Source organism: Salmo trutta, chromosome 1, assembly GCF_901001165.1.
Source record: "Salmo trutta chromosome 1, fSalTru1.1, whole genome shotgun sequence".
In the NCBI taxonomy this organism is placed as follows: Eukaryota; Metazoa; Chordata; class Actinopteri; order Salmoniformes; family Salmonidae; genus Salmo; species Salmo trutta.
Window position 1 is genome coordinate 81,284,075 of NC_042957.1, and position 17,515 is coordinate 81,301,589.

Genomic DNA, 17,515 nt, shown 5'->3' on the forward strand with positions numbered 1-17,515 from the left:
TGTAAGGAGAGAGCAGGCAGAGTGAGGGAGATGTAAGGAGAGAGCAGGCATAGTGAGATGAGAGAGAGAGGGAGAGCAGGCAGAGTGAGGAGAGAAAGCAGGCAGAGTGAGGGAGATGGAGAGAGAGGGAGAGCAGGCAGAGTGAGGAAAGAAAGCAGGCAGAGTGAGGGAGATGGAGAGAGAGGGAGAGCAGGCAGAGTGAGGAGAGAAAGCAGGCAGAGTGAGGGAGATGGAGAGAGAGGGAGAGCAGGCAGAGTGAGGGAGATGGAAAGGGAGAGCAGGCAGAGAGAAGGATGTAAAAAGCTGCAGAGATCCATGAAGAGAACATCTATTATTTAACATATGAATCATGGGACAGCAGGAGGCAACACTCTGATCAACAGAGAGAGAAAGGGAGGGAAGAAGAGAGGAGGGGAAAACACTAGAACTCAGTAGGGTTGTGTGGATGTATTCTGGGTGTGGATGTATTCTGGATGTAGTGTGGATGTATTCTGGATGTGGATGGTTTCTGGATTTATTCTGGATGTGGATGTTGTGTGGGTATATTCTGGGTGTATTCTGGGTGTGGATGTATTCTGGGTGTGGATGTATTCTGGGTGTGGATGTATTCTGGATGTATTCTGGATGTGGATGGTTTCTGGATGTAGTGTGGATGTATTCTGGATGTGGATGGTTTCTGGATTTATTCTGGATGTGGATGTTGTGTGGGTATATTCTGGGTGTATTCTGGGTGTGGATGTATTCTGGGTGTGGATGTATTCTGGATTTATTCTGGATGTGGATGTTGTGTGGGTATATTCTGGGTGTGGATGTATTCTGGATGTATTCTGGGTGTGGGTGTATTCTGGGTGTGGATGTATTCTGGATGTATTCTGGGTGTGGGTGTATTCTGGGTGTGGATGTATTCTGGATTTATTTTGGATGTGGATGTTGTGTGGGTATATTCTGGGTGTATTCTGGGTGTGGATGTATTCTGGTGTGGGTGTATTCTGGGTGTATTCTGGATATATTCTGGGTGTATTCTGGGTGTATTACTACTCCAGCACAGTGGGGGGGGGGGGGGGGGGGGGGGGGGGGCCAAGCCCCTCCTATGGACGAGGGTTGACCAGAAATGTCTGGTCGGGTCTCCTCAAGTCTGTGTACTGTACACACACCTCTCTCCTCCTACAGTAGGTTTCACCACCCTCCTCTCCTTCTCCTCCCCCAGGGTTTCTCCTCCCCCAGGGTTTCTCCTCCCCCAGGGTTTCTCCTCCCCCAGGGTTTCTCCTCCCCCAGGGTTTCTCCTCCCCCAGGGTTAGGGTATGGGGTAAGGGCTAGGTCTGTTTCAGGGTATTTGTTCCCTTCAGGGTGTAGGGTAGGTCTCAGACTTGGTTCTCTCCACAGGCCCTACACATCCTCTCCTCAGCTTGTCTGTCCCCTCCTGTTTCAGTGTGTTTAGGGTGTGAGTCTCCCCCCTCCCCCAGACAGGGTCTATCACTAGGAGATTTTACAGTTGTTGCGTGTGCAGTTCTGTGGGGGGCTCTGGGGGGGTTTGATAGATTTAGAACGCTTCAGACTGTTCCCTTTAGACCCGCCCGCCGCGTTGGCCAGAGAATAGGACCGTCCGTGCATCATCACTGCGTTCATCCCATTGGCCATAGAGAAGGACTTGAGGTGGGACTTTATCGCCACGGGCAACGGCAGCTTGTCAATCAGGTGGACAGGCGTGCAGGAGACAATCGCTCTGCAGCACAGGTCCTGGAGAGTGAAGACTGGGGGGAGAGGGGAGGAGAGAGAGTTAGTTCATACACAAGAGATGCTAACCTTAAAACAACCTTGTTCTGTCCTGTTACAGCATTAGCTAGCTAGCAACCTTGTAACCACAGATCATTAGCTAGCTAGCAACCTGCTAACCACAGATCATTAGCTAGCTAGCAACCTGCTAACCACAGAGCATTAGTTAGCTAGCAACCTGCTAACCACAGAGCATTAGCTAGCTAGCAACCTGCTAACCACAGATCATTAGCTAGCTAGCAACCTGCTAACCACAGATCATTAGCTAGCTAGCAACCTGCTAACCACAGATCATTAGCTAGCTAGCAACCTGCTAACCACAGATCATTAACTAGCTAGCAACCTGCTAACCACAGATCATTAGCTAGCTAGCAACCTGCTAACCACAGATGAAAGATATCATGTGGTAACTTTACCAGTAGTAAACATCTGGTGGTTCAGAAAGGAACAAGGGAGAACTTCTTTAGATGTGCTTCTAAAGTGGTCCTCCGTAGCTCAGTCGCTAGAGCGCGGCCCTCCGGAGCTCAGTCGCTAGAGCGCGGCCCTCCGTAGCTCAGTCGCTAGAGCGCGGCCCTCCGTAGCTTAGTCGCTAGAGCATAGCACTTGCAACACCGGGATAGTGGGTTCAATTCTCGGGACCGTCCATACGTAAAATGTATGTATGCATGACTAAGTCACTGGATAAAAGCTTCTGCTAAATGGCACAATATTAAAAGTAGGACAGCTTTATGTAGGCTGCATCTTATTATTTTCCTTCTGGTGCTCCTAAAACCCTGGATTTTGTAATTACTGCCCATTTATATAATCTATACCTTGAATACTTTTTATTGTGTTCCTACATTTTTTAAATTAGGAGCACATGTACTCCTTGTTAAAAATGTCAGTGTCAAGGTCCTCCCCCCACCCCCTCCTACCTCTGTTGGGCTTCCAGAACTTCTCCATGCCGTGCCTCATCAGGACGATGCGAGACAGCTCTGTGAACGACTCGATGACGTTGAAGTTGCAGAGTGGGCTGACCTCAAAGAAGGTCATGCCATTCTTCTCAGCGTACGCCCGGGCCTGCTCCGTAGGAACCTGACGCTTGAACGCCAGGTGGAGCCGGTTACCGACCAGGATACGAGGTACACCCGGGGCATGCTGATGGGAGGGAGAGGGGGGCATTTAAGTGATTTACAGGAAGTAGAAAACAGTAGTAAGTAATAGAAAGCCTTGGTTGGAACTGTTAGAATTGTCTCTTTCAGATAACAGAAAGATCAGGGACCAGTTTCCCAAAAGCATGTTAAGGACACGTTCATCGTTAGAACCCTTCGTAGATCTCCCAGCTGTTTCCCAAAAGCATCATTACTAAAGTTGGTGTTGAAAAAGCTTGTTATTTAATGATTGCCTCAGACCACTCTTAGAGCAGCCAAGTACGTGGTTAGATGCGTTTTCTACCCTACCGCATCACTTTATACACAGATGATCTCCACTATACACAACATCAACATGTTCATCTTTCTGTGACATTGAATACAAAGCTGCCTGTTTCTTTGCATAACAAGGGAATGATAAAGGCCCAGATGAAAACCCAGATGACTATATTAAAAGATACATACAGTACACACTACCTATATATTGGAATGATACATTCAATTGAGTTTTATTTAGCTATTTGTACGCTACTGTCTAAAAAACATTTTCCCTCAATATACACTGTGTAAAAAACATTAAGAACACCTTCCTCATATTGAGTTGCATCCCCTTTTGCACTCAAGGCTTAACCTGTCTCCTTCATCTTTAACCTGTCTCCACCTCTTCATCTTTAACCTGTCTCCTCCTCTTCATCTTTAACCTGTCTCCTCCCCTTCATCTTTAACCTGTCTCCACCTCTTCATCTTTAACCTGTCTCCACCTCTTCATCTTTAACCCGTCTCCACCTCTTCATCTTTAACCCGTCTCCACCTCTTCATCTTTAACCCGTCTCCTCCCCTTCATCTTTAACCTGTCTCCACCTCTTCATCTTTAACCTGTCTCCTCCTCTTCATCTTTAACCTGTCTCCTCCCCTTCATCTTTAACCTGTCTCCACCCCTTCATCTTTAACCTGTCTCCACCTCTTCATCTTTAACCTGTCTCCACCTCTTCATCTTTAACCCGTCTCCACCTCTTCATCTTCAACCCGTCTCCACCTCTTCATCTTTAACCCGTCTCCACCTCTTCATCTTTAACCCGTCTCCTCCCCTTCATCTTCAACCCGTCTCCTCCCCTTCATCTTTAACCTGTCTCCCCCCCTTCATCTTTAACCTGTCTCCCCCCTTCATCTTTAACCTGTCTCCCCCCTTCATCTTTAACCTGTCTCCCCCCCTTCATCTTTAACCTGTCTCCCCCCCTTCATCTTTAACCTGTCTACCCCCCTTCATCTTTAACCTGTCTCCCCCCCTTCATCTTTAACCTGTCTCCCCCCCTTCATCTTTAACCTGTCTCCCCCCCTTCATCTTTAACCTGTCTCCCCCCCTTCATCTTTAACCTGTCTCCCCCCCCTTCATCTTTAACCTGTCTCCACCTCTTCATCTTTAACCTGTCTCCACCTCTTCATCTGTAACCTGTCTCCTCCTCTTCATCTTTAACCCGTCTCCACCTCTTCATCTTTAACCCGTCTCCTCCCCTTCATCTTTAACCCGTCTCCTCCCCTTCATCTACACTGATTGAAGTGGATTTAACCAGTGACATCAATAAGGGATCACCTGGATTCACCTGGTCAGTCTATGTCATGGAAAGAGCAGGTGTGTTTGTCCACTCAGTGTATTTCATGTGCAACGTGCACATCTGAATGTAGTGGACTACATTAGGGGAAGCATTAGAATAAACCACCTCAATATACTTGTAGCCATAGTTGATAATATCTCTCTAGGAGCTGATCTGTCGTCAGTATTGTGGAATCATTCTAATGTTAAGGTACGATTGGAAAGGGAGAACGCTGATCTGAGAACTGTGCTTCCTTTCTTTCAATCCTATCAGTATCCATCCTATCAGTATTGACACACGCTGCAACAACGCACTTAACGAACGTTCTCTCTGCATGGTGTTTTGGGAAACGCATGTTACATCTTGGGCCGTTGTAGGAGAGATACATGGTTAAAACACTCGTAAGCCTGAGTTCCATCGCTATGGGAAACGGGCCCTGGTCTTTCTAGCGGCTTCACCTCTCATTCTACCAATCAAATTCTCTAGTCTATTTTCCCTCCCTCCCTCTTCTGTCTCTCTCCCCCCCTCTTTCTCCTCCCCTTCCCCCCCTTTTGTCTCTCTCTCTCCCGCTCTCGCTCTCTGAATGACAGGAGTCCAGTTGCAGGGTACTGTAGACTAGAGGTGAACCAGGAAAGACATCTTCACAAAACACCACCCCCTGAGAGAGAAACACACACACACACACACACACACACACACACACACACACACAGGGAGGATGTCCTCTACGCTTCTGCATCCCAGCCATCAGGAAGGACATGGGTGTCTACAGCAGTACTCTGGGCCTATTCTGTTCTGTTCACAGAGGTGTGTTGAGGACTATGGGACAAGGTCTCTCCTTTCCTTTCCTCTCCCTCCCTCCCTCCCTCCCTATCCTCTACCCTCCTCTCCCCTATTTCCCTTCCTCCTCTCTCACCTCTCCTATTTCCCTTCCTCCTCTCCTCCCTCCATACCTCGTCAATCTCTCGTATCCAGCGGTCGATGCCTTCGAACGACCAGCGGTTTGCGATGTCATACACCAGCAGGATCCCCTGGAGAACACACACATCAGGCATTGTTCTTTATGTCCTGTTTATAGAAGTAAGAGGAGCAGACAGGGCCAGCCAAAAACACTCAGTAGGGGACTTGTGTCAGTAGAATGTGTGTGTACCATGTCATTAGATTGTGTGTACTAGATTAGATGAGTTTATTAGTCATATGCACAGAGTCTCAGATGTAATTGCAGGGTACAGTGAAATGCTTAAGCTCCAACAGTGCAGGTCAAAAAGAGAAGTACATGAAACAATAATACTAATAATATATACAGTTGAAGTCGGAAGTTTACATACACCTTAGCCAAATACATTTAAACTCAGTTTTTCACAATTCCTGACATTTAATCCTAGTAAAGATTCCCTGCCTTAGGTCAGTTAGGATCACCACTTTATTTTAAGAATGTGAAATGTCAGAATAATAGTAGAGAGAATGATTTATTTCAGCTTTTATTTCTTTCATCACATTCCCAGTGGGTCAGAAGTTTACATACACTCAATTAGTATTTAGTAGCATTGCCTTTAAATTGTTTAACTTGGGTCAAACATTTCAGGTAGCCTTCCACAAGCTTCCCACAATAAGTTGGGTGAATATTGGCCCATTCCTCCTGACAGATCTGGTGTAACTGAGTCAGGTTTGCAGGCCTCCTTGCTCGCACATGCTTTTTCAATTCTGCCCACACATTTTCTATGGGATTGAGGTCAGGGCTTTGTGATGGTCACTCCAATACCTTGACTTTGTTGTCCTTAAGCCATTTTGCCACAACTTTGGAAGTATGCTTGGGGTCAATGTCCATTTGGAAGACCCATTTGCGACCAAGCTTTAACTTCCTGACTGATGTCTTGATGTTGCTTCAATACATCCACATAATTTTCCTTCTCATGATGATGCCATCTATTTTGTGAAGTGCACCAGTCCCTCCTGTAGCAAAGCACCCCCACAACATGATGCTGCCACCCCCGTGCTTCACGGTTGGGATGGTGTTCTTCGGCTTGCAAGCCTCCCTTTTTTCCTCCAAGCATAACAATGGTCATTATGGCCAAACAGTTTTTTTTTGTTTCATCAGACCAGAGGACATTTCTCCAAAAAGTACAAGCTTTGTCCCCATGTGCAGTTGCAAACCATAGTCTGGCTTTTTTATGGCGGTTTTGGAGCAGTAGCTTCTTCCTTGCTGAGCGGCCTTTCAGGTTATGTCGATATAAGACTCGTTTTACTGTGGATATAGATACTTTTATACCTGTTTCCTCCAGCATCTTCACATGGTCCTTTGCTGTTGTTCTAGGATTGATTTGCACTTTTCGCACAAAAGTACGTTCATCTCTAGGAGACAGAACACGTCTCCTTCCTGAGCGGTATGACGGCTGCGTGGTCCCATGGTGTTTATACTTGCGTTTGTACAGATGAATGTGGTACCTTCAGGCGTTTGGAAATTACTCACAAGGATGAACCAGACTTGTGGAGGTCTACAAAAAAAAATTATTGGCTGATTTCTTTTGATTTTCCCATGATGTCAAGCAAAGAGGCACTGAGTTTGAAGGTAGGCCTTGAAATACATCCACAGATACACCTCCAATTGACTCAAATTATGTCAATTAGCCTATCAGAAGCTTCTAAAGACATAACATAATTTTCTGGAATTTTCCAAGCTGTTTAAAGGCACAGTCAATGTAGTGTATGTAAACTTCTGATCCACTGGAATTGTGATACAGTGAATAACTGAAATAATCTGTCTGTAAAGAATTGTTGGAAAACTTACTTGTGTCATGCACAAAGTAGATGTCCTAACCGACTTGCCAAAACTATAGTTTGTTAACAAGAAATTTGTGGAGTGGTTGAAAACAAAGTTTTAATGACTCCAACCTAAGTGCATGTAAACTTCCGACTTCAACTGTAAAGATACACACCATGTCAGCAGAATGTGTGTACCATGTCAGCAGAATGTGTGTACCATGTCAGCAGAATGTGTGTTCCTACCTGAGCCCCTCTGGAGTAGGACCTGAAGATGGTGCAGAACCTCCCCTGTCCTGACGTGTCCCTGAGAGAGAGAGAGAGAGAGAGAGAGAGAGAGAGAGAGAGAGAGAGAGAGAGAGAGAGAGAGAGAGAGAGAGAGAGAGATGAGTTAACCACAGTTAAAGGGCAATTCCACCACTTTTCAACCTCATATTCATCATCTCCAGCACCGTACATATTGTCTACATGGGAAACGCTGCGTTTCTATGATCCGTGGTTAAAAAGAGAAGGTCCTAAAAAAAGTTTTATCTGTGACATCACAGGATAGGATTCAAAGTAAGAAAAACAGTGATTTTAAAAACCTGTATCGAGTTTCTAGCCAGGAGGGTATTATCTTGCTCCCCACGTCATCACAAATATCACTGTTTGAATATCACTGTTTTTAAAATGTTTTAACTTCTGATGATATCATCGGATAAAACTTTTTAACATTATATTTGTTTCCTCAAAACGTAGAAAATGTGCCGTTTTCACATAGTGTCAATCTGTGGTGTAGCAAATGATTATCCAAGATAAAACCCAGATAATGCACTTCAGAAAAAAGGGTAGAGTAAGAAGTATTCATGACTTCTCTTTCGGCCAACGCCCCTAAACTACACTACCTCATAAATACCTTGGTTTCCTGTCTGATCTTTGAGGAGGGTATAAAGTCTTCATCAGATTGTGCAGGTAGAGCGTTGGGGTCTGTTGGTAGTAAACTGAACATCTGTAAAGACCTTAGCTGTGTTCGAATACCCATACTAACATACTGTATACTACATACTTAATGAGTATATACTACATACTTAATGAGTATATACTATTAGTTCATTTTAGTATACGGTAAATGAACAGTGTTGTTTCAGTTGAGCGTACTAGCATTTCACCTGTCTACCGGAAGTTGATGCTGTTGCTATGCAACCTCTTGCTAGCTTGTTAGCATAACAAATGACTAGCTGGACATGTTACGATTTTGAGTGTGTTCGTAAATTCAATCTGGAGTACTTTCTGTTTCACACAACCCTCCTGACTGACAATGTTTCACACAACTCTCCTGACTGATAATGTTTCACACAACTCTCCTGACTGATAATGTTTCACACAACTCTCCTGACTGATAATGTTTCACACAACTCTCCTGACTGATAATGTTTCACACAACTCTCCTGACTGATAATGTTTCACACAACTCTCCTGACTGACAATGTTTCACACAACCCTCCTGACTGACAATGTTTCACACAACCCTCCTGACTGACAATGTTTCACACAACTCTCCTGACTGACAATGTTTCACACAACTCTCCTGACTGATAATGTTTCACACAACCCTCCTGACTGACTGTTTAGACATTTTTAGCAAATGTATTTAAAATGAAACCAAGAAATACCTCTTTGTATTCACACCCCTTTGCTATGTCCCTACAGATTGAGCTCATGTGTATTTATATTGATCATCCTTGATGTCACTACAATTTGGAGTCCACCTGTGGCCAATTCAATAGTTTGGACATGATTTAGAAAGAAACACACTTGTCTATTTAAGGTCCCACAGTTGACAGAGCACGTCAGAGGAGAACACTCCACCACGACGTCAGAGGAGGAGAAACCTCCACCACGACGTCAGAGGAGAAACCTCCACCACGACGTCAGAGGAGGAGAAACCTCCACCACGACGTCAGAGGAGAAACCTCCACCACGACGTCAGAGGAGAACACTCCACCACGACGTCAGAGGAGGAGAAACCTCCACCACGACGTCAGAGGAGAAACCTCCACCACGACGTCAGAGGAGGAGAAACCTCCACCACGACGTCAGAGGAGGAGAAACCTCCACCACGACGTCAGAGGAGGAGAAACCTCCACCACGACGTCAGAGGAGGAGAAACCTCCACCACGACGTCAGAGGAGGAGAAACCTCCACCACGACGTCAGAGGAGGAGAAACCTCCACCACGACGTCAGAGGAGGAGAAACCTCCACCACGACGTCAGAGGAGGAGAAACCTCCACCACGACGTCAGAGGAGGAGAAACCTCCACCACGACGTCAGAGGAGGAGAAACCTCCACCACGACGTCAGAGGAGGAGAACCTCCACCACGACGTCAGAGGAGGAGAAACCTCCACCACGACGTCAGAGGAGAAACCTCCACCACGACGTCAGAGGAGAAACCTCCACCACGACGTCAGAGGAGGAGAAACCTCCACCACGACGTCAGAGGAGGAGAAACCTCCACCACGACGTCAGAGGAGGAGAAACCTCCACCACGACGTCAGAGGAGGAGAAACCTCCACCACGACGTCAGAGGAGAAACCTCCACCACGACGTCAGAGGAGAAACCTCCACCATGTCCAAGGAGCTGTCCGTAGTTCTCCAAGATAGAATTGTGACGAGGCATATATCTGGGGAAGGGTATAAAACTATTTCTAGAGTGTTGAAAGTTTCCTAGAGCACAGTGGTCACCATCATTGGGAAATGGAACAAATATAAGACCGCTCATTTCTACGCTCCAAAATGGCCACCTAGCTTCCCAAAGCCAAAAGGCCTTCAGCCGTACAGAGTTGAAATGAACTATTGATCTCTGTTACTCAGAGGGCAGATCGATGCATCTGTCACCACAGACAGGGTTGGGTAGGTCCTGTCCAGCACTACTTTACTGCTTCACACAACTCTCCTGACTGTTTCTGCTTCACACAACTCTCCTGACTGACTGACTGCTTCACACAACTCTCCTGACTGACTGACTGCTTCACACAACTCTCCTGACTGACTGACTGCTTCACACAACACTCCTGACCGTTTCTGCTTCACACAACTCTCCTGACTGACTGACTGTTTCACACAACTCTACTAACTGACAGGTAGTGACGACCTGGGTGGCAGGTAGCCTCGCGGTTAGAGCGTTGTGCCAGTAACCGAAAGGTTCGAACACCTCTCGATGTGCCCTTGAGGAAGGCATTTAACCCTAATCTACTCCAGGGGCACCGTACTATGGCTGACCCTGTAAAACTACACATTACACTGCACCTATCATACTACTATGGCTGACCCTGTAAAACAACACATTTCACTGCACCTATCATACTACTATGGCTGACCCTGTAAAACAACACATTTCACTGCACCTATCATACTACTATGGCTGACCCTGTAAAACAACACATTACACTGCATCTATCATACTACTATGGCTGACCCTGTAAAACAACACATTACACTGCACCTATCATACTACTATGGCTGACCCTGTAAAACAACACATTTCACTGCACCTATCATACTACTATGGCTGACCCTGTAAAACAACACATTACACTGCACCTATCGTACTACTATGGCTGACCCTGTAAAACAACACATTTCACTGCACCTATCATACTACTATGGCTGACCCTGTAAAACAACACATTACACTGCATCTATCATACTACTATGGCTGACCCTGTAAAACAACACATTACACTGCACCTATCATACTACTATGGCTGACCCTGTAAAACAACACATTACACTGCACATATCATACTACTATGGCTGACCCTGTAAAACAACACATTACACTGCATCTATCATACTACTATGGCTGACCCTGTAAAACAACACATTACACTGCACCTATCATACTACTACTGTCTGACCCTGTAAAACAACACTGCACCTATCCGATGTATCATGAATTCATAATAAACCTTTATATGCCACCCACGGTTCAGTTATCTTTCCAGAAAGAGAACATCTCATATCACTGTATCCTGTAGTCTGACTGGTGAGAGAGAAAGCTGTATGTTGATTAGCTGAGGATAAGATGACAAGAAGATGAATCTGGAACTTGATTGGCTCTGGTGAGACGAAAGGGAGATGTGTATCCGAGTGGTGATTGGGTAAAGTTAACATGGCTTATTTGCATAAAGGCCTACTGAAGCTCTGATTGGCTATTGCGCACCGGTCTACTGAGACTCTGGTCCTGGATGTTTTTATTATGTTTTATTTACTGCAGTGTCTATTAATTGTCCAAACGCACGGCAGCTTCTCCACTCTATACTGATATAGAATGTTCACCAATGCCTTACTCTACGTCATTCCCAAACATTCTAAGAATTTATGAAAACGTGAAAATGACCATCTCTAAGTGCTCGCTTGTCAGAAGATGTCAAAAACATTTTTGTCATATTTTTCCTGGGGTGTACATGAACAGATTAAGATTTCATGTTGCTAAAACGCTGTCAGTTCCACTTTAAGGGTGTTAACAGAGAGATGATACTATCTATGAGGACTTATGTATTTTTAATCAGTTAATTTACCTCCTTTGACTTCTCTCTCTCTCTCACACACACACACACACACACACACACACACACACACACACACACAAAAAAAATGATGACAACCGCTGGGTGCCGGCTAACAACACGTAGGATGTTGTCATGACGTTGCCCTCTTTGAGTACAGGGAGGACAGTTGACCCCCCTCCCCCTCCCCCCATCCCCCAACCTACCTCCCCCCACCCAGGCCCTGTGTGAAGGGGTGGTAAAATTCTAGAGGAGAATCTCCTGCCGCATGGCCCATAGAGAGACACAGAGGGGTTTCATAGAGACACACAGGAAATTCTTCCAACTCACAGAATTGGGGAACCGAACGACATTTATGTTCTGGAGAAGGTATAAAAGATTGGTGAAGAATCCAGCTACGAACTAGTCCGCTTGGTACAATTTTGTGGTACTCAGAAGAGACAATATAGCCATATTACCATAATACTGTTTATATAATAGCCTCAGCTATGAGACTTGCATCCACATGGTGGTATAAAATGTATTAATAAGGATAAAGCTATTTGTAATACGTTGAGATGCTATGTACTGATGTTAATGTGATAGAATTGGATTTCTGTACCAAGCTTAACTCAGTCATCGGCACGCCCCCCAGGGACACAGACAGGACCAGGCGTCATGTGACAAGCCTGTTCTATGTTCACGAATAAAACCCCCACCCAGGGTTACTTTCACTAGACCAGCTTACCTCAGAAGAGAGAGCCAAGGTTTGACCATCCAATTCCTCTACTAAAAGTTAACTATACCACATGGTTAAACTTTTAGACTATCGATACCGACAGAATAATAACAAGTCTTTGATATTAATTAATAGTCTGCAGCTAGAAATTATATCATTGAACACGAAGACCGACGAAACATCCATTCTATAACGACATTAATGAATGTCGCTTTGAAAGATCCATTCTAACCGAGAGAGAGAGAACAGGACAAAAACTCTCCAACAAGGATCCCGACGACACACTGAGCGTAAATATATATTGATTGCAATTGTTCCCGAATGAGTGAGCGTTCATGTACAAAGGATTAGCATATCAATTGTTAATATTTATGAACTCTGTAGTGCCTCCTCAGCTGACCTTTATGACCCTTTGTTTAACAAGACACCAGCCATGCCTGTTTAGCCCACTAGGGCATATTAATTCACCATTTCTTTGTGATGATAATTACTGTTTGTATGCTTTCTGTGAATTACTTAGTTTAGCAAATAAATGTTTTTAAGACAATTGATGTATGGATGATTTTAGTAAAGACTGGATTCGTGCAGATACAACAATTTACGACGTTTAGAATGAGACTGGACGCGAGGTAAAATACACCATTTAAACCAGAAGATAATCGGCCTATACTATAATAGAATATAATATATAATGTTATAATATAGGAAACTTATATTAGGAAAATTATAACTTTGTAATCTGAATATTTTCCTTGGTGCCCCGATCTCCTAGTTAATTACAGTTAAACGATTAATCAGTTTAATCGCGTGATAATAATTACAGGGAGTTAATTTGATAAACATGTCTTCAGTTTAATGATGCCCAAAGACACGACAATGTACTAACCACAACTCCAGTTTGACTCTCCTCCCATCCAGCAGAATAGTGGTGGTCTTGTAGTCGATGCCTGGATGGAGGAGAGAAGGAGGAGGGAGAGAGAGAGGGGGAGGTTGAAAGACAGAAGAGAAAGTGGTAGGGAGGAGGGTGAGAGAAAGAAGGGAGAGGTATTAGACATTAAAAAGCTTTATCAGGTCACCTGTCCTTATAGCAGTGTGTGTGTGTGTGTGTGTGTGTGTGTGTGTGTGTGTGTGTGTGTGTGTGTGTGTGTTCAGCTTCAGAATGTAAAAGGACACATGTTGTGCCTGTGTTGCAGTTCTCCATTTGGGTGAGAAATCTTTGCTCTCGTCTTGACCAATCAAATTACTGCTTTCGCGGCGGTCTAAGGCACTGCATCTCAGCGCTAGAAGCGTCACTACAGACCCTGGTTCGATTCCAGGCTCATTCACAATTGGCCCAGCATCGTCTGCGTTAGAGTTTGGCCTGGGTAGGCCGTCATTGTAAATAAGAATTTGTTCTTAGCTGACTTTCCAAGTAAAAAAAAAAGGTTAAATAACATTTTAAAATTCACCAACTTGCATTATTTTATTTTAAAGGAACTCAGTCCAGCTTTAAAAACTTACTCTTGAAAGGTATAATAGTAGTTGGGTAGTACATCATCAGTTCCTCGTCATGTCAGTCATTGCATTTCTTAGAGAGATATTTAGAACCTGTCAGAAATGTCCACATCAACTAGTCCATGTCAGATAACGCTTTTTTAGCCCATAGACATGACTTTTTTTGTCACTCAAATATCACATGAATACACATTAGACATGGCAAAATGTATAGAATTGTAAGGAAATAAGCTTTAAATCTGCAACATTTTAGGGGTGTGAACAGTTTGTATCATGAACAGTGCCTGTCCCCATAGAGGTGTGAACAGTCTGTATCATGAACAGTGTTTGTCCCCATAGAGGTGTAACATTAGATAGTTCATGAAGACAGAGCATCTCCCCCTTCTCTCTCTCTCGCATATACATTAGTTATTCTCTATCTTCTCCATATCTCCGGGGGATTTCTCTGATGGAGCTGGGAGTGTGTGAAGCAGCTCTTTTGAAGCCACAGACCAGCAGCCCTGCTCCCCCCCTCCCCCATCCCTCTCTTCTCTCTCCCTCCATCGCCCCCAACTATCAGCAGCAGTAAGCTGTCACATCCAGCAGCACCATAACACCCAGACAGGCAGAGGTCCCCTCTCCTCATGCCCAAGGAGAGCTCACCCCATCGGGTATGAATCTGTCACAACCTCCCCTCTCCACTGAGAACCTCCAGGACTCAGACAGTCACACGACAGCTAGCCTGTAGACACCCCTAGCTCTGAACGATAATGACTGGGGATTCCCGGCCACAATGTTATTGTATTGAAGAAAAAGAAACAAAGAAACCACACAGCCTTTCAAATGACTTAACAAGGACAACGAACGCAGTTCAAAAAAACACCCTGATAAACTGGCGTGGAAGCTATGATTCCAAGCATGATGGGAGCTAATGGGCGTCTCCGACTCAACACACCCTGACAAACCAGAATAGAAGGCATCTGGTGTTCCTAGGGCTAAGGTCATGGTGACTGTGTAGCTACACTCTCAGGGGACCTGCTGGGTGTGTGTGTGTGTGTGTGTGTGTGTGTGTGTGTACTCTAGAATACAGGGCTTGTTGTAGGACTGAGAAGTCATTCAAACCAGGGGTGGGAGTAAAGGTCTGGTTTGAAAAGCTTCTCATGTTAAAACTTTATTATTTAAAAATAAAATACACCGGATAGGTGCAGTGTAATGTGTTGTTTTACAGGGTCAGACAGTAGTAGTATGATAGGTGCAGTGTAATGTGTTGTTTTACAGGGTCAGCCATAGTAGTATGATAGGTGCAGTGTAATGTGTTGTTTTACAGGGTCAGCCATAGTAGTATGATAGGTGCAGTGTAATGTGTTGTTTTACAGGGTCAGCCATAGTAGTATGATAGATGCAGTGTAATGTGTTGTTTTACAGGGTCAGCCATAGTAGTATGATAGGTGCAGTGTAATGTGTTGTTTACAGGGTCAGCCATAGTAGTATGATAGGTGCAGTGTAATGTGTTGTTTTACAGGGTCAGCCATAGTAGTATGATAGGTGCAGTGAAATGTGTTGTTTTACAGGGTCAGCCATAGTAGTATGATAGGTGCAGTGTAATGTGTTGTTTTACAGGGTCAGCCAGTAGTAGTATGATAGGTGCAGTGTAATGTGTTGTTTTACAGGGTCAGCCATAGTAGTATGATAGGTGCAGTGTAATGTGTTGTTTTACAGGGTCAGTCATAGTAGTATGATAGGTGCAGTGAAATGTGTTGTTTTACAGGGTCAGCCATAGTAGTATGATAGGTGCAGTGTAATGTGTTGTTTTACAGGGTCAGCCATAGTAGTATGATAGGTGCAGTGTAATGTGTTGTTTTACAGGGTCAGCCATAGTAGTATGATAGGTGCAGTGAAATGTGTTGTTTTACAGGGTCAGCCATAGTAGTATGATAGGTGCAGTGAAATGTGTTGTTTTACAGGGTCAGCCATAGTAGTATGATAGGTGCAGTGAAATGTGTTGTTTTACAGGGTCAGCCATAGTAGTATGATAGGTGCAGTGTAATGTGTAGTTTTACAGGGTCAGCCATAGTAGTATGATAGGTGCAGTGAAATGTGTTGTTTTACAGGGTCAGCCATAGTAGTATGATAGGTGCAGTGTAATGTGTTGTTTTACAGGGTCAGCCATAGTAGTATGATAGGTGCAGTGTAATGTGTTGTTTTACAGGGTCAGCCATAGTAGTATGATAGGTGCAGTGTAATGTGTTGTTTTACAGGGTCAGCCATAGTAGTATGATAGGTGCAGTGTAATGTGTTGTTTTACAGGGTCAGCCATAGTAGTATGATAGGTGCAGTGTAATGTGTTGTTTTACAGGGTCAGCCATAGTAGTATGATAGATGCAGTGAAGTGTGTTGTTTTACAGGGTCAGTCATAGTAGTATGATAGATGCAGTGAAATGTGTTGTTTTACAGGGTCAGCCATAGTAGTATGATAGGTGCAGTGAAATGTGTTGTTTTACATGGTCAGCCATAGTAGTATGATAGGTGCAGTGAAATGTGTTGTTTTACAGGGTCAGACAGTAGTAGTACGATAGGTGCAGTGAAATGTGTTGTTTTACAGGGTCAGACAGTAGTACGGCGCTCCTGGAGGAAATTAGGGTTAAGGGCCTTCCTTAAGGCACTTAAGGCAGAGATTTTCACCTTGTCGGCTCGGGTATTGGTACCAGCGACCTTTCAGTTACTGACCCTTCTGCTGTAGCTCATGCATTATTAGTTAGTGAGACGGTGACTGGACCTTTGTTTGGGAGAAGTCTAGCTAGATTATAAACACAGGAGTGAGCGGAGTATGAGTGAGACAATATGAATGTGTCTGCATTGTACAGACGTTTTTACAGGAACGGAAAAGATTATTCACTTACCACACACAGCGGACTTGTACATGTGTCTGTTTTTAGATGGTGTGTGTAGCTGTGTGTGTATCCTTGTGTGTACATTTTTGTTATGTGTCCGTGTGTCTGTGTGTGTCCGTGTCTATGCGTGTTTGTGTCTGTGTATTTTTATTTATTAGGGATCCCCCTTAGCTGCTGCCAAGAGTTAATGTATGTGTGTCTGTGTGTATCTATGTATGTATCTGTGTGTGTGTATCTGTGTATGTATCCGTGTGTGCAGTACATTTTCAAGTTAGTCATTTAGCAGCTCTTATCCAGAGTGACTTCCAGTTAGTGCACTCATCTTCAGATAGCTCGGTTGGACAACCACACATCACAGTAAGTACATTTTTCCTCAATAAAGTAGCTATCAGCAAAGTCAGAGGTAGTGACTCACCGCTGCTGTAAGCGTATGGGGACTCTGCAGATCCATCCTGTAGGCTGTCTAGTATCTCCCCTTTCCCCACATCACTGTCCCCCACCAGGAGGAACTTCAACAGGTAGTCATAACTCTTCACCGGGCTGCCCTGGGTACCCATCCTGCCTTCCTCACATCTGTACCCTCACACACTGGGGGAGGAGGGGGAGAGGATGGAGGCAGGTAAGGAAGG

At 44.5% G+C, this 17,515-nt stretch overlaps 1 protein-coding gene across 3 annotated transcripts; it reads right to left on the reverse strand.

The window, feature by feature from the left end:
- Window positions 1-1,055: 1,055 nt before the first annotated feature.
- Window positions 1,056-17,515, reverse strand: LOC115147209 (ras-related protein Rab-40C). Of its 3 annotated transcripts, none has more exons than XM_029689319.1 (6): window positions 17,302-17,515; window positions 13,409-13,469; window positions 7,502-7,562; window positions 5,449-5,526; window positions 2,688-2,910; window positions 1,056-1,751 (listed from the first exon to the last, which is right to left on the reverse strand). In XM_029689319.1, the coding sequence occupies exons 1-6, from the start codon at window positions 17,441-17,443 to the stop codon at window positions 1,477-1,479; spliced, it is 840 nt and encodes a 279-aa protein (XP_029545179.1). In that variant the 5' UTR covers window positions 17,444-17,515; the 3' UTR covers window positions 1,056-1,476. The 3 variants fall into 3 exon arrangements, with proteins under 3 accessions (XP_029545179.1, XP_029545186.1, XP_029545169.1); XM_029689326.1 differs by lacking the exons at window positions 13,409-13,469; window positions 17,302-17,515 and adding exons at window positions 8,151-8,221; window positions 11,205-11,881; XM_029689309.1 differs by lacking the exons at window positions 13,409-13,469; window positions 17,302-17,515 and adding exons at window positions 8,151-8,235; window positions 11,205-11,881.